Source organism: Hemiscyllium ocellatum, chromosome 13 (genome assembly GCF_020745735.1).
Source record: "Hemiscyllium ocellatum isolate sHemOce1 chromosome 13, sHemOce1.pat.X.cur, whole genome shotgun sequence".
Lineage (NCBI taxonomy): Eukaryota > Metazoa > Chordata > Chondrichthyes > Orectolobiformes > Hemiscylliidae > Hemiscyllium > Hemiscyllium ocellatum.
Window position 1 is genome coordinate 80185310 of NC_083413.1, and position 18283 is coordinate 80203592.

At 46.3% G+C, this 18283-nt stretch overlaps 1 protein-coding gene across 3 annotated transcripts in view; it reads left to right on the top strand.

The window, feature by feature from the left end:
- LOC132821962 (LIM and senescent cell antigen-like-containing domain protein 2) overlaps positions 1-8397 on the top strand; it is a 120798-nt gene extending 112401 nt beyond the window's left edge. For all 3 annotated transcript variants that reach the window (XM_060834986.1, XM_060834987.1, XM_060834984.1), the window contains exon 10: positions 2180-8397. In XM_060834986.1, the coding sequence (XP_060690969.1) occupies positions 2180-2294 (115 nt within the window). In that variant the 3' untranslated portion in view covers positions 2295-8397. The remainder of the gene's footprint in view (positions 1-2179) is intronic.
- Positions 8398-18283: the final 9886 nt, after the last annotated feature.

Here is an 18283-nt window from a genome sequence, read left to right on the forward strand (position 1 = left end):
TTTAGCTCATTGTGTGACGACTCCAGTGCTGCAGCTGGAGAGATGGCACGGCTCATGTCTTCAAAGTCACACAGCTGTCTCCTCGTCCTGTAGTCTTCCCATGTGAACAACCCACGGGCTGTACTGAGTTAACGGGTTTTGAGGTTAAATCTCCCCAGAGTTTTTGAGCTAGGATGAAATAAGACAAGCCAGGACAATTGCTATCAAACCACTCCTGCCTTTCAGGACAGCAAGTGAAAATGGGACTTTTGGAATCTTACAGAACAGGAGGAGTCCATTCAGCCCATCCATCCAGTCTTGGGCCTTGGGTAAACTCCCCTGCTCTTTGCCATTGCCCTCACACCATTTTGCTCTCTGCCCATTGGGTACTTATAGACTTCCTTTTTAGAAGTCCCAGTTGAATCTGCTTTCCATGGTTTTTCAGGCAGGGCCTGTACAAAGTAAACACTTCACCTCTCTCCCTCTGCTTCCATCAGCAATGCTGGTAAATGTGTGCCCTCTGGTTATCGAGACCCTGTGCTCAAGGCATCTATTGAATCTCCCATGAACCTTCCCTGGTGTAGGCTGCTCCTGTCTTCCAGTGGAACTGAAGCCTCACATCGCTACGCCCATCCTGGTAAATCACCTCCAGACCCTCACCAATGCCTTGATATCCTTCCTTAAACTCTGGGGCCCAGATCTCTTAGGGGGTGATGCTGACATTGTGGTAATGTCACTGGATCAAGTAGATCCCGGTTAACAATCCGGGTTCTAAATTCCAAGGTCTAATTGGAATTCATTAAAAATAAGCTAGCCCATGGTCACCCTGTGCATTGTTGTAAACTCTCATTTGGTTCATCAATGCCCTTGAAGGAGAGAGTTCTGCTACTCTTAACTGGTCTGGCCTGCACGTGACTCCAGACCACATCAAGGAGTAGATAGAGAGTGAGTGAGAGAGAGAGAGAGAGAGACGATGGCTCAGTGATTAGCACTGTTCTTAACTGCCTCCGCTGGGCTGAGCTAGAATCATCCATATCCTGTGAATGGATTTAAGCAAAATCCAAATCATTGAAAGGTTTAAAGCAAGGTTTAAAACCCTATGTTTCTAGTTACAAACCCTGGGATGCTTTATCACAGCCTTCCTGTGTTTCTTATGTTTCTGAACTGGGGTGGACCATACAGGCTGGGATTTAGAGGTAAGAGTCAGCCCCTCCCACCCGCTCCGCCATTTTGACTGAACAGTAATCCCCAAGCCTGGCCAATTTTAGCTGACCCTCAGCTTCATGGGAAGTGTGGTACTGAGGGGAGTTATCCAACTGTTCCTTCTGCCTGAATTCAGCCTCTATTGTACCAGACTGGGATCCTCACTCTAACATCACTGCCCATGTCACTGAAGTTATGGTTACTCTAATATGTCTACTTATAAGTCAAATTACTGTGTGAAATAACCCTGTTTATCAGACACCAGAAATAATTTCCTTTCACGTTCTCTAACTGTAAATGAGCTCTCCCCATCCTCCAGCCCACTTTCTGGTCTGACTCACTATAATACAATAACCAGCCTCAGTTTCAACCCTCACAATAGAGTCACAGAGTCATATAACATGGAAACAGGCCCTTCGGTCCAACTCCTCCATGCTGACCAGATTTTCTAAACTGAACCAGTCCTGTTTGCCCCATATCCCTCTAAACCCTTCCTGTTCACATACCTGTCCAAACATCTTTTCAATGTTGTAATTGTACCCACCTTCACCACTTCCTCTGGCAGCTCATTCAACACATGCACTACCCTCTGTGTGAAAAAGTGTGGCGGGTTGGACCGAAGGGTTTGTTTCCATGTTGGATGACTCTCTGGCTAATTCCTGATGAAGGGCTCCGGCCCGAAATGTCGATTCTCCTGCTCCTTGGATGCTGCCTGATCCGCTGTGCTTTTCCAGCACCACACTCTCAACTCTGATCTCCAGCATCTGCAGTCCTCACTGCCTCCCTCTGACCTATACACGTCGAGCTGCCCTCAGTTGTCCTTGCAATCCCCACTCTTCCAATCTCACCTTGTGGCTGAAATTCCCTGATCCCTGGAATGGAAAGGCCTGGTCGGCCATTTTGTTTGGGGCCACACTGCCTCCCAATCTGATATTTGTAAATGCCTCAGGCTTTGAGAACTGAATCTGTTGCATCTTTTTCTTTTTTTCTGTTCCAGGAATAAGTTTGTGGAATTTGAGATGAAGCCAGTGTGTAAGAGGTGCTACGAGAAGTTCCCCTTGGAGCTGAAGAAGCGACTGAAGAAAATGTCTGAGAAGAGTGGTCGCAAATGAGGCCTTTCGTCTCAAACTCCAGTTGATTCCACACCATTCCTTCTGCACTCCATGATAACAACTGGTTATAGTGGAGGGGTAGCAGTGGGTCAGTGGGAGACAGATGGATGATTAACTGAAACTAACACTTCATAATCATATATAGGCCAACATTATATTTTTAGAGGGCTTTTTTTGAGGGCGACCTCTTGATGTTTGCGGGTTGTATTATTTTGGTTTTCAGGGGCTCCCTTTTCATCCTAACCGATTCATTGAGTCAGTGACATGATCACATTGTAACACTGCCCAACAATAGCTTGCATTTGGGTAGCGCCCTTAACGTAGCAAAACATTATAGCCCACCTTTAGTTGAGTTCCAGTATCGGCAATATTTGAGTTTGGTTTTATTTCATGGTTTGTCGGTTATATTTGTGTCGATGCTCTATGTATCTGAACTGCAGAGGCAAAGTTAGAAGAATTCATCAATATCCTCAGTAACTGCTTGCAATGCCTCCATCCCGCTGTATTTAACTTGACACAACTGGCATTAGTTAGCAACAAATCTTGTGAGTGATTGAGAGCAGCCAGTGTTTTAAGAAACAGTTCCTCAAAGTGACCATTTGTGATGGTGACCTTTCTCTAATTGATTTGTCTTTGGTGGAATTTTCCCTGGTATCAGCGAGTTTTTGAGAATATTTGTAGCTCAGGTTGAGGTCCTGGATGTAGGTTTGCTCGCTGAGCTGGAAGGTTTATTTTCAGACGTTTCATCACCTCCCTGGGTAACATCTTCAGTGAGCCTCTGGACGAAGCCCTGCTGATGATTCCTGCTTTCAGGAATCTATAACCTATATCTGCGGGCAGCACAGTGGCTCAGCAGTTGGCTCCCTCACATCCCAGGGAGTTCGCATATTCTCCCTGTATCTGCATGAGTTTCCTCCCACACTCCAAAGGTGTGCAGGTTAGTTAGACTGGTCATGGGAAACACAGGGTTATGGGGATAGGGAGGGCCTGGGTGGGAGGCTCTTCAGAGAGTTGGTATGGAGCGATGGGCCGAACGGCCTGCTTCCACACTGGGATTCTATGATTTGGGGCACTTTTAGGGCAGGTCTGTCCACCACCCCGATGTATTTTGATCCCCATTTTATATGGTATGTTGGGGAAATGATTGTGCAGGTTAATTATTTGAGTAATGCCTTTTAATGAAAGGATCCTGATTTGACAACTCCAGTCTGACTGGGGGGAAAAACAATCCTCCCTTTGTCAGTACGCATCAAAATTCAAAATTGCCAACACCATTGGTAATGATAGAGATCCAAAAACACAAGATAACTTCAGCACTTCCATCTGGTCTGAACTGTTAACCAGAACTCCCCTTGTCCACTGATAACCCAAGTACCCCCTGACTCTCTCTCTTAACACCTCAGAGAACCTGGTGTCTACACTCACTGGAATTTGAATGGCACCCCTGAACAGTATGAAATGTTCCACCTTTACTTGAGTTCCAGTATCAACAAGATTGGGGTTTGGTTTTATTTAACGGCTTGACGGTGCTGATTACTATCGCCATTTCTAATTTCCGTTGGTTAAAAACCCGCCCCTGGGGTTGGACGGAGCACTGTGGGAGGAAGAGTTTGGGTGGGACCAATGTAAAGGGAGTTAACACTGATATATAATCCGTGACTTGGGGAATCTTTAACTTGGAGGGTGTTATATCCTGTGTCTAATCTGGGGTGTGAGCTACCAAATGGCAGATAGACTCAATGCCTAACCTAACAGTACAGAAGGAGCTTCTCTGTAGGACTGACCAGACCTGGAAGGTACGCCAGGGGGTTGCTCCATCTTCGGAAGTTGCCAGACTGAAATAACTGAGGAGAAAGTGGGGACTGCAGATGCTGGAGATCAGAGCTGAAAAATGTGGTGCTGGAAAAGCGCAGCAGGTCAGGCAGCATCCAAGGAGCAGGAGAATCGACGTTTCGGGCATAAGCCCTTCTTCCTTTCCTGAGGAAGGGCTCATGCCCGAAATGTTGATTCTCCTGCTCCTTGAAATACCACGTTGAACGCAGTATCAACATCAACCTCATAAAAGTCACAAAACACAATCCGGTCTTAAGTAGCTGCCCTGTGAAATTTGTAATATTCCCGGACAGCTGTTCGGGATTTGCTTGCTGGGTGAAAGGTGATTTCCCCAGAGCCTGAATGGGGGGATTTAGCTGAATGGGGTTGTGGGTCTGAAGCCTCTCTGTCTGATGATTATTATGGGCAGTTTGTGGTGAAAGGCAGTGGCTACTTGGTAAGACACTGTCAGCATATGAGCTGTGTGATCCTTCACATAACATGTTAAAGAGGTGCCAATCTGCCAGCAGCTGGGAGGATGGATATCAGACGAGGGAGGAATCATCAGTTGACCTTAACCCTCCTTCCGGCGTTGAAAGAGTTGGATTCAAGGAACAAGCTCTAGTTCCAGACTGGGGAGATGTGTAGCCTTTTCAAATCCATGCCAAAGACGCAACGCTTAGGTTCCCCAGCTCCTTCAAAATGCCCTCCCCCTTTCAAAGCCACCAGAGAATTATGTTGTACGAAACCCGTGAAGGAAAGTCTTCCACCGAGAGTGAAGCAAGATTCATGAGGATGGGAATGACGGCATCAGAGAGCTTGGAGAAGCCAGGCTGGTTTTCCCAGAGAATGAGATCTGATCGAGATGTCCGACCTCACACAGGGTCTGGGTGAGGAGATGGTGAGATAGTCTCCTCACTGGGGGCAGACTGGAGGATGCAGGCGTAAGGTGTTTGGTTAAAAGGATCAAAAAGCAACATGAGGGGATCCCTCTGGGTGCAGCGGGTGGTTAGGATCTGGAATTCGCGGTGGGCAGAGGCTGGGGCTTTCGAAAGATTAGATTTACAGCTGAAGGGAAAAAACCTTCCAGAACTACCGGCGGGAGGTGGGGGGAGTGGAGAGCTGCCAACTTTGATTTCTCAGAGAGCTGGCACAGCATTGAAGGATCGAATGGCCTCCTGTTCACCAACCGTTCTATTGCCAGGGTCTGCCCCGAGGGAGGAAAGCCAGCATGTGTAACAGCAGGTACCATGTGTCCAGGGGACACATGGCACTGAGGGGTCTCGGGACTGAAGCAGGCCCCCAAAGGGTTAACAGGGATAAAGGATAAACAACTCATGAGTCTTAAACCAAGAGACACTTGCCTCAACCACAAGATGTAGTTTGTTGCATGATAGCCTAGGTTCAAGGTGCATGACCTGGGTCATTACAGTATGTGTAAGTGGTGAATGAGGAGCCAAGGGTGACATGGCTGACCCACCAGGACCTCGGGCTCAATTCCCCATCCTCCTGATTGGAAAGTTGATTGGTTTTTGACTTGACTCTGATTATGACCTTGATCGAACCCATATTGTCCCAGTGGACGGTCTTTCCTATCCGTATATCCTTTGTGGAGGATTCCATCCCCACTCCACCCTCACTCTCCTGAATTCTCTTGCTGTTTTGTCACACCAACTGTAATAAGTATCAGGTGGCGCAGCTGTGGGTTTGATCTGTTGGATCTCAGTTTAAGGGATGAAGTGCTGGGTTTGAGCTGCACAACAGGAAGATGAAATAATGGAAGTTGAAGACTGTGTGATGTGTGGATTAAGGGCGTCACACTGATCTTTATGTAGATTCTAAAAAATACGGAGTCAGCTCTTCCCTACAGACCTGAATCACCTCTTGGCCTCCTTCGTCTCAATTGAGCAATGTATCCTGCCCAGCCATTTATTCATCCAGATCGCCGCACTCCTCCCTGAACACATTGATGTTCCTCACCTCGAGGAACCTATTCTCGTTGGTTATATGGTCCACCCTGAAGGTTACCTGCTATTCCTTGTTGGGTTTAGTCTGATGTTGATGGTCCTTGGTTCCTGTGTATAAGCGTTGCTCTGGTGACCATATTAAACCTCTCCATAATTGTCAAGGAGGCTTCATGTTTCTGAAGGAACAGCTTGTTCAGTCTTTCCCGATATGTGTCACTTCAAGAATCAAACTGAGGGCACCTCTCTGTACCTGCTCCCCAAAGCTGGAGGTAGGGAGAACTGCAGATGCTGGAGATCACAGTGGAGCTGGAAAAAGTACAGAGGAGGGGAGTCGATGTTTCAGGTTGGAACCTCTCCTCAGACGCTGCTTGACCTGCTGTGCTTTCACCAACTCCACTCTTTATCCATAATGACTGTGAACTCACCTGTACAGACTGGTTGTGCTAAGCTCAATGATTTCAGGTGGGTTACAGTGATCCTGTTTATTCAAGGTTTCTTGTTGGAAGTGTATGTGTGTGTGTCTGTCTGTGTGTGTGTGTTTGTGTGTGTTTGTGTCTGTGTGTGCATGTGAGTGTGTGTGTGCACGTGTGTGTATCCACGTGTGTGTGTGTGTGCGCGCGTGTGTGAGTGTGTGTGTGTGTGTTTGTGAGTGTGTGTGTGTGTGTGTGGGTGTGTGTATTTGTGTGTGTGTTTGTGTGTGTGTGTTTGTGCGTATGTGTGAGTGTGTGTTTGTTGTTTATGTGTATGTGGTTTGTGTGTGTGTGTGTGAATGTGTGTGTGTGAATATGTGTTTGTGTGTGTGTGTGTTAGCGTGTGTGTGTTAGCGTGTGTGTGTGAGTGTGTGTGTGTGTAAGATTCTGAATATGTGAGACAGTGTGTGCCTGAGACTGTGTTTGAGTGTGTATGTGAGACACATTGGGGTATGCGTAAAATAATGTGTTTGAGAGCGTGTGTGTGAGTATGTGAGATGTTAAGTGTGTATGTGTGTGTGTAAGTGTGTTACACTTAACGATAAGGTCCAAGGGAGTGTTGCTGAACACACAGACCTTGGAGTGCAAGTTCATAGCTCCTTGAAAGTGGAGTCACAGGTAGATAGGATAGTGAAGAAGGTGTTTGGTATGCTTTCCTTTATTGGTCAGAGTATTGAGTACAGGAGTTGGGAGGTCATGTTGTGGCTGTACAGGACATTGGTTAGGCCACTGTTGGAATATTGCGTGCAATTCTGGTCTCCTTCCTATCGGAAAGATGTTGTGAAGCTTGAAAGGATTCAGAAAAGATTTACAAGGGTGTTGCCAGGGTTGGAGGGTTTGAACTATAGGGATAGATTGAATAAGCTGGGGCTGTTTTCCCTGGAGCGTAGGAGGCTGAGGAGTGACTTATAGAGGTTTATAAAATCATGAGGGGCATGGATAGGGTTAAATAGACAAATTTAATAGACAATTTTCCCTGGGGTGGGGGAGTCCAGAACTAGGGGGCATAGGTTTAGGGTGAGACGGGAAAGATATAAAAGAGACCTAAGGGGCAACTTTTTCACACAGAGAGAGGTACGTGTATGGAATGAGCTGCCAGAGGAAGTGGTGGAGGCTGGTACAATTGCAACATTTAAGAGGCGTTTGGATGGGTATATGAATAGGAAGGGTTTGGAGGGATATGGGCTGGGTGCTGGCAGGTGGGACTAGATTGGGTTGGGATATCTGGTCGGCATGGACGGGTTGGACCGAAGGGTCTGTTTCTGTGCTGTACATCTCCATGACTCTCTGACATGAGATTTGATGGGATTTGGCTTGTGTTGTTGAACAGTGACATTCGTCCTGGCGGCCAGGGGTTGGGGGTGTGTGGGGGGGCGGGTAGTTCCTGAGGTCCATGGGCTGTTTGTTCAAGTGAACAGGTGAGTGAAGTAAACTGGCAAAAGGAAGGAAAAATGGGTGAATCACATTCATAGAATCATAGAATCCCTACAGTTTGGAGAGTGACCATTCAGCCCATTGGGCCTGCACTGACCCTCCAGAGGGTCATTAATTCCTGCTGTTCACACGTCCAACCTGTGATCAGCAATGCGTAATCTCTTTGGGGATCAGAGTAAAACGATTAACCAGGATTACCCTCCTCAGATAACCGTACAGCTGTCAGAGGGCTGTCTGGGGAAATGGTAACCCTGTTTGATCTTAGCTAGAGAAGCACCAAGTGTTCTAACGTGAGTCGGAGCTTTAGTACCACAACGATATATTGAATATAGTGCACAGCTGTTTAAAGGTCATATTGCAAGCTGTTTGTACCTGTATCCTGTTCTGTTTGTACAACCTTAATAAAGGAATCAAACCCTTGCTGCTAGCCTGGTAGCTCTGAGATGAGCAGGTTTAAATGGGTAGACTTTTTTCAGATTCAGCTTCTGTATCTAATCTTACCCAGAGCCATGTCATGACCATTAGCTGCTGTTACATTCTTAATCATATTTACAAATATCGGAGGTCACTCTGCCCCTCACGCCTGCACCACCAGATTGTTCCTTATCTGTTTGTGCTCCAAATTCCACATTCTAATCTTTCCCCCTCCCTTCTGGGCATATTTTGGCTTCTCTAACTTCACAGCTGGGAATGTTTTCCATTGGCCTTTGTGAGATTGTCAGAAAGTCTGGCACATCTCCGGCAGGGAATCAACAGAACATGAGACTTAGGAGCAGGAGTAGACCCTGCTCCAGCATTCACTATCATGGCTTCGGAAATCTACTCAACTCTGGCTTCTCACACTAGCTCCACACCCCTTAACCACAGAGTCCTTACAGCATGGAGACAGGTCATTCGGCCCATCGTGTCCACACAGACTCTCTGAAGAGCGTCCCACCTGGACCCACGCCTGCATTTCCCATGGCTAATCCACCCAGCTTGCATATCACTGGGCACTATGGGCAATTTCCCTTGGCCAATTCCCCTAACCTGCACAACCTTTGGACTGTGGGAGGAAACCAGAGCACCTGGAGGGGATCCACGCAGGCACGGGGAGGGTGTGCAAACCCCACACAGCCTCCCAGCATCACCCGAGGCTGGAATTGAACCTGGGCCCCTGGTGCTGTGAGAGATTTTTTAAAAACTGCAGATGCTGGATTCGAAAGTAGACGGGCTGGAGGGTGGAAGAACACAGCAAGCCAGGCAACATCAGGAGGTGGAGAAGTCAGCATCTCGGGTGTAACCCTCCTTCAGGACTCCGAAACATCAACTTCTCCACTTCCTGATGCTGCCTGGCCTGCTGTGTTCTCCCAGCCTCCTGCCTGTCTCCCCTGGCACCGTGAGGCAGCAGTGCTAACCACTAGTCCATCATGTTGTGCTAACGTCCAAAGGTCATCTCTATAGAGACAGTGACGTTGATTCGAGAGACAGGGCTGAGTTCCGCAGAGGAGGGAGTCAGGGAATAGAGAGCAAGGACATGAAAATGGTGATGAGACCAAGAACTTACCAAGTGGGGGAGGAGACCCAAAGGGGCTGAACAGCCTCTGCCTGTTCCTAATTCAGAGATTTTTATATGTTCAGTTGGACGCTCAATGGCTGAGGGCCCACACGTCTTTTAAAGTAAAAAACTCTTTCTTTATTATTTCACGAGATGAGGCTGGCAGTATTTCTTGGCCATCATTGTCCTTTACTCAATCGACTGACTAGGCCCTTTCACAGGACAGTTGAGAGTCAGTTGCTGTGGGTCTGGAGTCACTTGTAGACCAGACTGGGTAAGGACGATAGGTTTCCTTCCCTGAAGGGCATTGTTTTGTTTTTCCGACAATCGATAATGGTCCGATGGGCATTGTGGAGTGAGAATTGAACTCCCAGCTTATTACTGAATGCATGTTTCACCATCTGCTATGATGGCATTCATACCGAAATCTTAACAACATCAACCTGAGTTCTGGATTACCAGTCCGACTGACATTACCAGCGCCAAGTAATCCCTGGAGCAAATCAAACGTTCAGACCCCCTCAGTGGCTGAGCCCTTATACTGAGAGTTAGATTAACATTCTCCATGTTAGACTCCCTCAGAATTTCACACCTTTCGATGTAATCAACGCTTTCCCTAAACCTCAGAAACTGGAGATTACATTCTACTCAGTCCATTCTCACTGGGCGACCTGGCCATCGCAGCAATTCCTGGGTTTTATAGGTGTTTGGGACATCCCCTGCTGCCAGGGGTGACCTTGATGCCTGAGTTTTTAGTAACACACCCAGGACATAGTAAAGAACAAGTGGCTTCAGTTGGAAGTGATCCCAAGTCACACTGGTCACACGTTACAACAGATTGTGTCTGCGTACCGAGTCTCTCTGTGTGCACTGATCTATAGTGGCTGGTAGACAGTGGCACAGCACCAGGGACCTGCGTTCGATTCCAGCTTCAGGCAACTGTCTGTGTGGGGTTTGCACATTCTCCCCGTGTCTGTGTGGGTTTCCTCCGGGTGCTCTGGTTTCCTCCCACAGTCCAAATATGTGCAGGTTAGGTGGATTGGCCATGCTCAATTGCCTATAGTGTCTGGGGATGCACAAGCTAGTGGGGTTAGCCATGGGAAATACAGGGATAAGGTAAAAGGGGGTGTGGGTCTGAGTAGGAAACTCTTTGGAGTGTTGGTGTGCACTGAATGGCCTGTTTCCACTCTGGAGGGATTTTATGATATACAAGTATATAATTAAAGATGCAGTCACTATGCCACTCTGGTCTGCCCCTCTATTTGTCAAATAACTTTACCAACTGACTCAGGAAATTGAAATAAATTATAACTACAGGCCATTCACAGGATTCCTCTGTCTCTCCACCAACCCTGTTTCCTTTAATCTAAATTTAATTTCCATTAAATCTAACTTTGCCCTTATAAAAGCTGATAAGCATCACAACTGTTTACTTAATTTCTTATAAAAGCCAGGGAACTATAGACCAATAAGTTTAGTATCAGTAGTGGACAAGTTACTTGAGAAGATTCTGAGAGATAAGATATCCATGCATTTGGAAAGACAGGGTTTGATTATGAATTGTCAGCATGGCTTTGTCAGTGGGAGATCATGCCTTACAAATTTGTTAGAGTTCTTTGGTGGATTGACCAGGAAGATTGATGAGGGCAGGGCGGTAGACAAAGTCTGTATGGATTTCAGTAAGGCCTTTGATAAGGTTCCACATGGTAGGCTGCTGTGGAAGGTTGGATCACATGGAATCCAGGGGGAGCTGGCAAATTGGAGACACGACTGGGTTGATGGTAGGAAGTAGAGGGTATTAGTGGAAGGATGCTTGTTGGATTGGAGGCCTGGAGTGCCTTAGGGATCACTGCTGGGCCCATTACTGTTTCTTATCTATATCAGTGATTTGGATGAGAATGTACAAGGCATGATTAGTAAGTTTGCTGATGACACTAAAATAGGAGGGATTGTGGACAGTGAGGAAGGTCATCAGAAATTACAGTAGTACCTTAGTACCAGAGGACAGGAGGATTGCAAATGTTGTGTCTTTTGTTCAAGAAGGACAGTAGAGCTGACCCAGGTAATGATAGACCAGTGAGTCTTACGTCTGTTGTAGGAAAAGTTTTGGAGAGGATTAGATTAGATTAGACTTACAGTGTGGAAACAGGCCCTTCGGCCCAACAAGTCCACACCGACCCGCCGAAGCGCAACCCACCCATACCCCTACATTTACCCCTTACCTAACACTACGGGCAATTTAGCATGGCCAATTCACCTGACCCGCACATCTTTGGACTGTGGGAGGAAACCGGAGCACTCGGAGGAAACCCACGCAGACACGGGGAGAACGTGCAAACTCCACACAGTCAGTCGCCTGAGTCGGGAATTGAACCCGGGTCTACAGGCGCTGTGAGGCAGCAGTGCTAACCACTGTGCCACCGTGCCGCCCACAGGATTATAAGAGATAGGATTTATAATCATCTAGCAAGCAACAATGTAATTGGAAATAGTCAACATGGTTTCATCAAGGGCAAGTCATGTCTCACAAACCTCATTGAGTTTTTTGAGAAGGTGACCAAGCATGTGGATGAGGGTAGGGCAGTTGACGTGGTATACATGGATTTCAGGAAAGCCTTTGATAAGGTTCCACATGGTAGGCTGCTGGAGAAAATGGAGAGGCATGGGATTGAGGGTGATTTAGCCGTTTGGATTAGAAACTGGCTTTCTGGAAGATGGCAACGAGTGGTGGTTGACGGAAAATGGTTGATGGCCTGGAGTCCGATTACTAGTGGTGTGCCACAGGGATCTGTTTTGGGACCACTGCTGTTTATCATTTTTATGAATGACTTGAATGCAGGCATAGGTCACTGGGTTAGTAAGTTTGCAGATGATACTAAAGTCTGTGGAGTAATGGACAGTGGAAGAATGTTGCACATTGTAGGGGGACTTGGATAAATTGCAGAATTGCGCTGAGAGGTGGCAGTGGAGTTCAATGCAGCTAAATATGAGGTGATTCACTTTAGGAAGAATAGCAGGAAGGCAGAATACTGGGTCAATGGAAAGATTCTTGGTAGTGTGGATGTGCAGAGGGATCCTGACGTCCATGTACATAGATCTCTGAATGTTGCCATCCAGTTCATAGTGCTGTTAAGAAGGCATGTGGTGTGTTAGGTAAAACCCGATGCGGTCTCCTCTACATTGGGGAGACAGGGCGCCTCCTAGCAGAGCGCTTTAGGGAACATCTCCAAGATACCTGCACCAATCAACCACACCACCCCATGGCCCAACATTTCAACTCCCCCTCCCACTCTGCCGAGGACATGGAGGTCCTGGGCCTCCTTCACCGCTGCTCCCTCACCACCAGACGCCTGGAGGAAGAACGCCTCATCTTCCGCCTCGGAACACTTCAACCCCCAGGGCATCAATGTGGACTTCAACAGCTTCCTCATTTCCCCTTCCCCCCACCTCTTCCTAGTTTCAAACTTCCAGCTCAGCACTGTCCCCATGACTTGTCCGGACTTGTTCTACCTGCCTAGCTCCTTTTCCACCTATCCACTCCATCCTCTCCTCCCTGACCTATCACCTTCATCTCCTCCCCCACTCACCCATTGTACTCTATGCTACTCTCTCCCCACCCCACCCTGCTCTAATTTATCTCTCCATGCTTCCAGCTCACTGCCTTTATTCCTGATGAGGGGCTTTTGCCCGAAACGTCGATTTTGCTGCTCGTTGGATGCTGCCTGAACTGCTGTGCTCTTCCACTGATCCAGAATGTGGTGTGTTAGGTTTATTGGTAGAGGGATTGAATTCCAGAGCCATGATGCTGCAACTGTACAAAACGCTAGTGCAGCCGCACTTGGACGATTGTGTACAGTTCTGGTCACCTCATTACAGGGAGGATGTGGAAGCATTGGAAAAGGTGTAGAGGAGGTTTATCAGGCTGTTGCCTGGTCTGGAGGGAAGGCCTTATGAGGAAAGGCTGAGAGACTTTAATCTGCTCTCATTGGAGAGAAGAAGGCTAACAGGAGATTTGATAGAGACGTAAAAAATGATCAGATGGTTAGATAGGTAGGCAGTCAGAGTTTTTTTCCGAGGATGATGCCGTCAGCTTGTGTGAGGAGGCATAACTATAAATTGTAGGGTGATAGATTTAAGAAAGATGTCAGAGGCAGGTTCTTTACTCAGAGTGGTAAGGGTGTGGAATGCCCTGCCTGCCAATGTAGTTAACTTGGCCGCATTAGGGAGATTTAAACGATCCTTGGATAAGCACATGGATGATGATGATGGGATAGTGTAGGGGGATGAGCTTAGATGAGTTAACAGGTTGGCACAACATCGAGGGCCAAAGGGCCTGTTCTGTGCTGTATTGTTCTATGTTCTACATACCTTGGTCAGCTGGGGCAGTGGGCTGAGAAACGGCAAATGGAGTTTGGTGTTTTGGAAAGTCAAACCAAGGCAGGAGTTTCCTGGTGAATGGTCGGGCCTTAAGGAGTGCAGTGGAACAGAGGGAGCTTGGGGTTCAGGCGCACGGTTCTCTGAAAGTGGAGTCCCAGGGAGACAGGGCAGTGAAGAAGGTTTTTGGCACACTAGCCTTCATTGAGTATAGAAGTTGGGAAGGTATGTTGCAGTTGTACAGGACATTGGTGAGGCCCCATTTGGAATATTGTGTTCAGTTTTGATCACCTTGCTACAGGAAGGATGTTATTAGAGTGCAGAAGAAATTTACAAGGATGTTACAAGGACTCAACGTTCTGAGCTATCAGGAGAGGTTGGACAAGCTAGGACTTCTTTCTTTAGAGCATAGGAGACTGAGGGGGGATTTTATTCAAAGGTAGAATGATCATGAGAGGCATGGGTAGGGTGAATGCACTCAGTCTTTTCCCCAGGGTTGGGGAATCGAGGACAAGAGGGCATCACTTTAAGGTTAGAAGGGAAAGAATAAAAGGGAACCTGAGGGGCAATGTTTTTTACACAGAGGGTGGTACACAAATGCAATGAGCTGGCAGCAGAAGTGGTTGAGGACGATACACTAACACCATTTAAAAGGCATTTGGACAAATGCATGAATAGGAAAGGTGCAGAAGGATATGGACCCAGTGCAGGGAACGGGGTTAACGTGGATGGACATTGTGGTCAGTGTGGACCAGTCTGGTCTGACTTGATGCTGTGGGACTCTGGTACTTTAACGTAGCCATTACTATAATAGAATAAGGTATAATTTTGGTTAACCTGTGCTATACATTTTTCAAAGACCATTGTGGTTCTGAAAGACTTGTTCCCAGGGTCACGGGTAGATGTTGCAGGACAGGAACAGCAAGGCTAGAATTACATTCACCTTTTATGTCTGTTCATAACATTTCAATGATCTTTGTGCAATGTGATGAAGACACTTTATATTAAAGGTTGCTTGAGGGACCTTATATTTAAATGATTTGTCTATAATAGGTTTATTTCAAATTTTGTGGAAATACTTGGGAGACATTTCTTTAAAAGAGGTTATTGAATGTTAACTGTGGATTTTGGAGTTATTCGTAACCTGACTGGTGCTAACTACGTGCTTTGGTACAAACCCCAGATGGGGCTTTCCTAATTGGTGACAGACTCAGGGATATTTTGCTTTATTTAGGAAGCCGACTAAGAACAAGCTGAGATGGAGAAAAGCCAGCTAAGAACAAGCTGCTCAGCAAATTTCTGGATACAAAAACCTCTTGTTGAGTTCAGGGTGAAATGTATTTATTCCTCTCAAGGAATGAGAGGGAAAAAAAAAATCTGAAGATTGTGTTTCCCAGGCAATCTGTGTCTGTAAGAATTCGTGTACCAGAACATCAGAGCAACAGACTCTGCAATATTCCGTGGTTTATTCTTTGTTCTTTAAGAGTAACATATTAGGCGTTCTATTTCAGAAAGCCAAAATCTGCAATCTGTACTTTTTTTCCCCTTTTTACTTAAGGAGCTTGTGTATTTTTCTGAGTGTGTGTGTGTTTGGGGATATTTAGAGAGTTAAGCATGTATACCATTACATTACTGACAGCCACTTGTTGTGAACTCTGGTTGGAGCTTTATGCTCGAAATGAAGTCCCACCACTCCACAAGTTGTACCCAAAGTGAAAATGTCTGATTTAATCACCAAAATGGTCAATTTGTTTCTTTTCATTACTGTTACATAGACCTAAATAGAGTTTCACCAGGCTTTTCAAGCAAAATTCAAAAATGATGCTGTCAAACTGGTATCAAGTAAACTGAATCTCAAATTCACGTACATTTACACACACACACACACACACACACACACACACAGGACAAAGGCATGCAGAGTGATCCTGGGTGGGGAAAAATAGGCAGGAGGAAAGGAAATATAAAAAACTTTGTGGGTCAAGAATGATTTTAGACAAAACAGATTGACATCACAAATTTCTTTGAATCCCTTTGAGTTGGTGGGATCCAGTTGCTGATGGTTGCGGACTAATGGAAAATCTTTAGGTGAGATATTAAATTCGGTTTGAGTGACACCAGCATTCTGATATTAGGAATATCACTGAGAGAAAAATAAGGAGCACTGTTTTGAGCTCCAAGCTCTGGCTTTTACTGACAAAGAGAGAAACGTTCAGTCCTGATGTCCATGCAAACTTCTCCACACCCAGCATCTCAGAGCAGAGGCTGTTGCTAGGCAATGGCAGCATTGATCCATTCGGGTTTTCCAGGTCTGTTTGTTAAAGCAACAAAGCCCCACCCTTCTCTCTCCCTATAAAATTTGCTAGACACTGTTTTCCAAAGTTCATTTTTTAAAATATCAATAGCAAATAGACTGGTCTCGTTTAACCTTTTGACTTTCCCATTCCAAGGAACCACACAATAAGGCCTTTCCAACCCAGTCATATGTCAATATGTCCATATTCCAATTTTTAAAACCCATATTCATTCCCAACATAAGTATTGCGTCCTTGGTGAGTAAGTTTTGTTTCAATAGATTGTGTTTTTTAAGAAGCATAGGTTGATAGATATTTTGTTTGAAAGCCGATATAGAAAAATTATTCAACTGGCTGCCTTGCTAACTGGAAGAAGTATTTTGTACTTTACATTGTGACCCATTACTGGAGCTAGAGCAGCAGAATACTCCTGAGTCTCGATTGTAATGAGAGTCTCCACGTGTATCTCTGCACCCTCGCCATTTCCATCATTCATCGTGTGAGACGACCCTGATCTATCCATTTAAAGGTTGAAAGTAGATCATGCCAGACATCCCCACGTTGAAAGCCATTTGCCATAGTTTTGACATGAAATGCTTTAATCTACCCTGCTTACCAGGGTTGCCAATACTTGTCATCGATAAACATGGTCCTTGTGTCACTGAGACCAGAATTACTCTGAAATGATACAGAAAATGCTGAAAATACTCAGCATCCCTGGCAGTGTCTGTACAGACAGCAATGGTATTAATACTGCAAACTAACTGTCATTTTCATGTTACTCTCTCCACAGAGAGTGTTGACCGGTTCTAACATTTTGGTGTTTATCTCCGATTTCCAGCATCTGCATGACTTTATTTTTATCATTACTCACAGATAATTGTTACTCGCTCCCTCTTCACCCACTCCATTGTTACTCCCACCTTCTTCACCCATTCCATTGTTACTCACTCCCTCTTCACCCACTCCATTGTTACTCCCACCTTCTTCACCCATTCCATTGTTACTCGCTCCCTCTTCACCCACTCCATTGTTACTCCCACCTTCTTCACCCATTCCATTGTTACTCGCTCCCTCTTCACCCACTCCATTGTTACTCCCACCTTCTTCACCCATTCCATTGTTACTCGCTCCCTCTTCACCCACTCCATTGTTACTCCCACCTTCTTCACCCACTCCATTGTTACTCACTCCCTTTTCACCCACTCCATTGTTACTCCCACCTTCTTCACCCACTCAATTGTTACTCACTCCCTTTTCACCCACTCCATTGTTACTCACACCTTCCTCACCCATTCCATTGTTACTCACTCCCACTTCACCCACTCCATTGTTACTCCCACCTTCTTCACCCATTCCATTGTTACTCAATCCCTTCTGCACCCACTCCATTGTTACTCACTCCCGCTTCACCCACTCCATTGTTACTCCCACCTTCTTCACCCACTCCATTGTTACTCACTCCCTTTTCACCCACTCTATTGTTACTCACCCCCTTCACCCACTCCATTGCTACTCACTCCCTTTTCACCCACTCCATTGTTACTCCCACCTTCTTCACCCACTCCATTATTACTCACTCCCTTTTCACCCAGTCCATTGTTACACACTCCCTCTTCACCCACTCCATTGTTACTCCCACCTTCTTCACCCACTCCATTGTTACTCACTCCCTCTTCACCCACTCTATTGTTACTCCCACCTTCTTCACCCACACCATTGTTACTCACTCCCTCTTCACCTACTCTATTGTTACTCCCACCTTCTTCACCCACTCCATTGTTACTCACTCCCTTTTCACCCACTCTATTGTTACTCACCCCCTTCACCCACCCCATTGCTACTCACTCCCTTTTCACCCACTCCATTGTTACTCACTCCCTCTTCACCCACTCCATTGTTACTCCCACTTTCTTCACCCATTCCATTGTTACTCACTACCTCTTCACCCACTCCAATGTTACTCCCACCTTCTTCACCCATTCCATTGTTACTCACTCCCTTCTTCACCCACTCCATTGTTACTCACTCCCGCTTCACCCACTCCATTGTTACTCACTCCCTTTTCACCCACTCCATTGTTACTCCCACCTTCTTCACC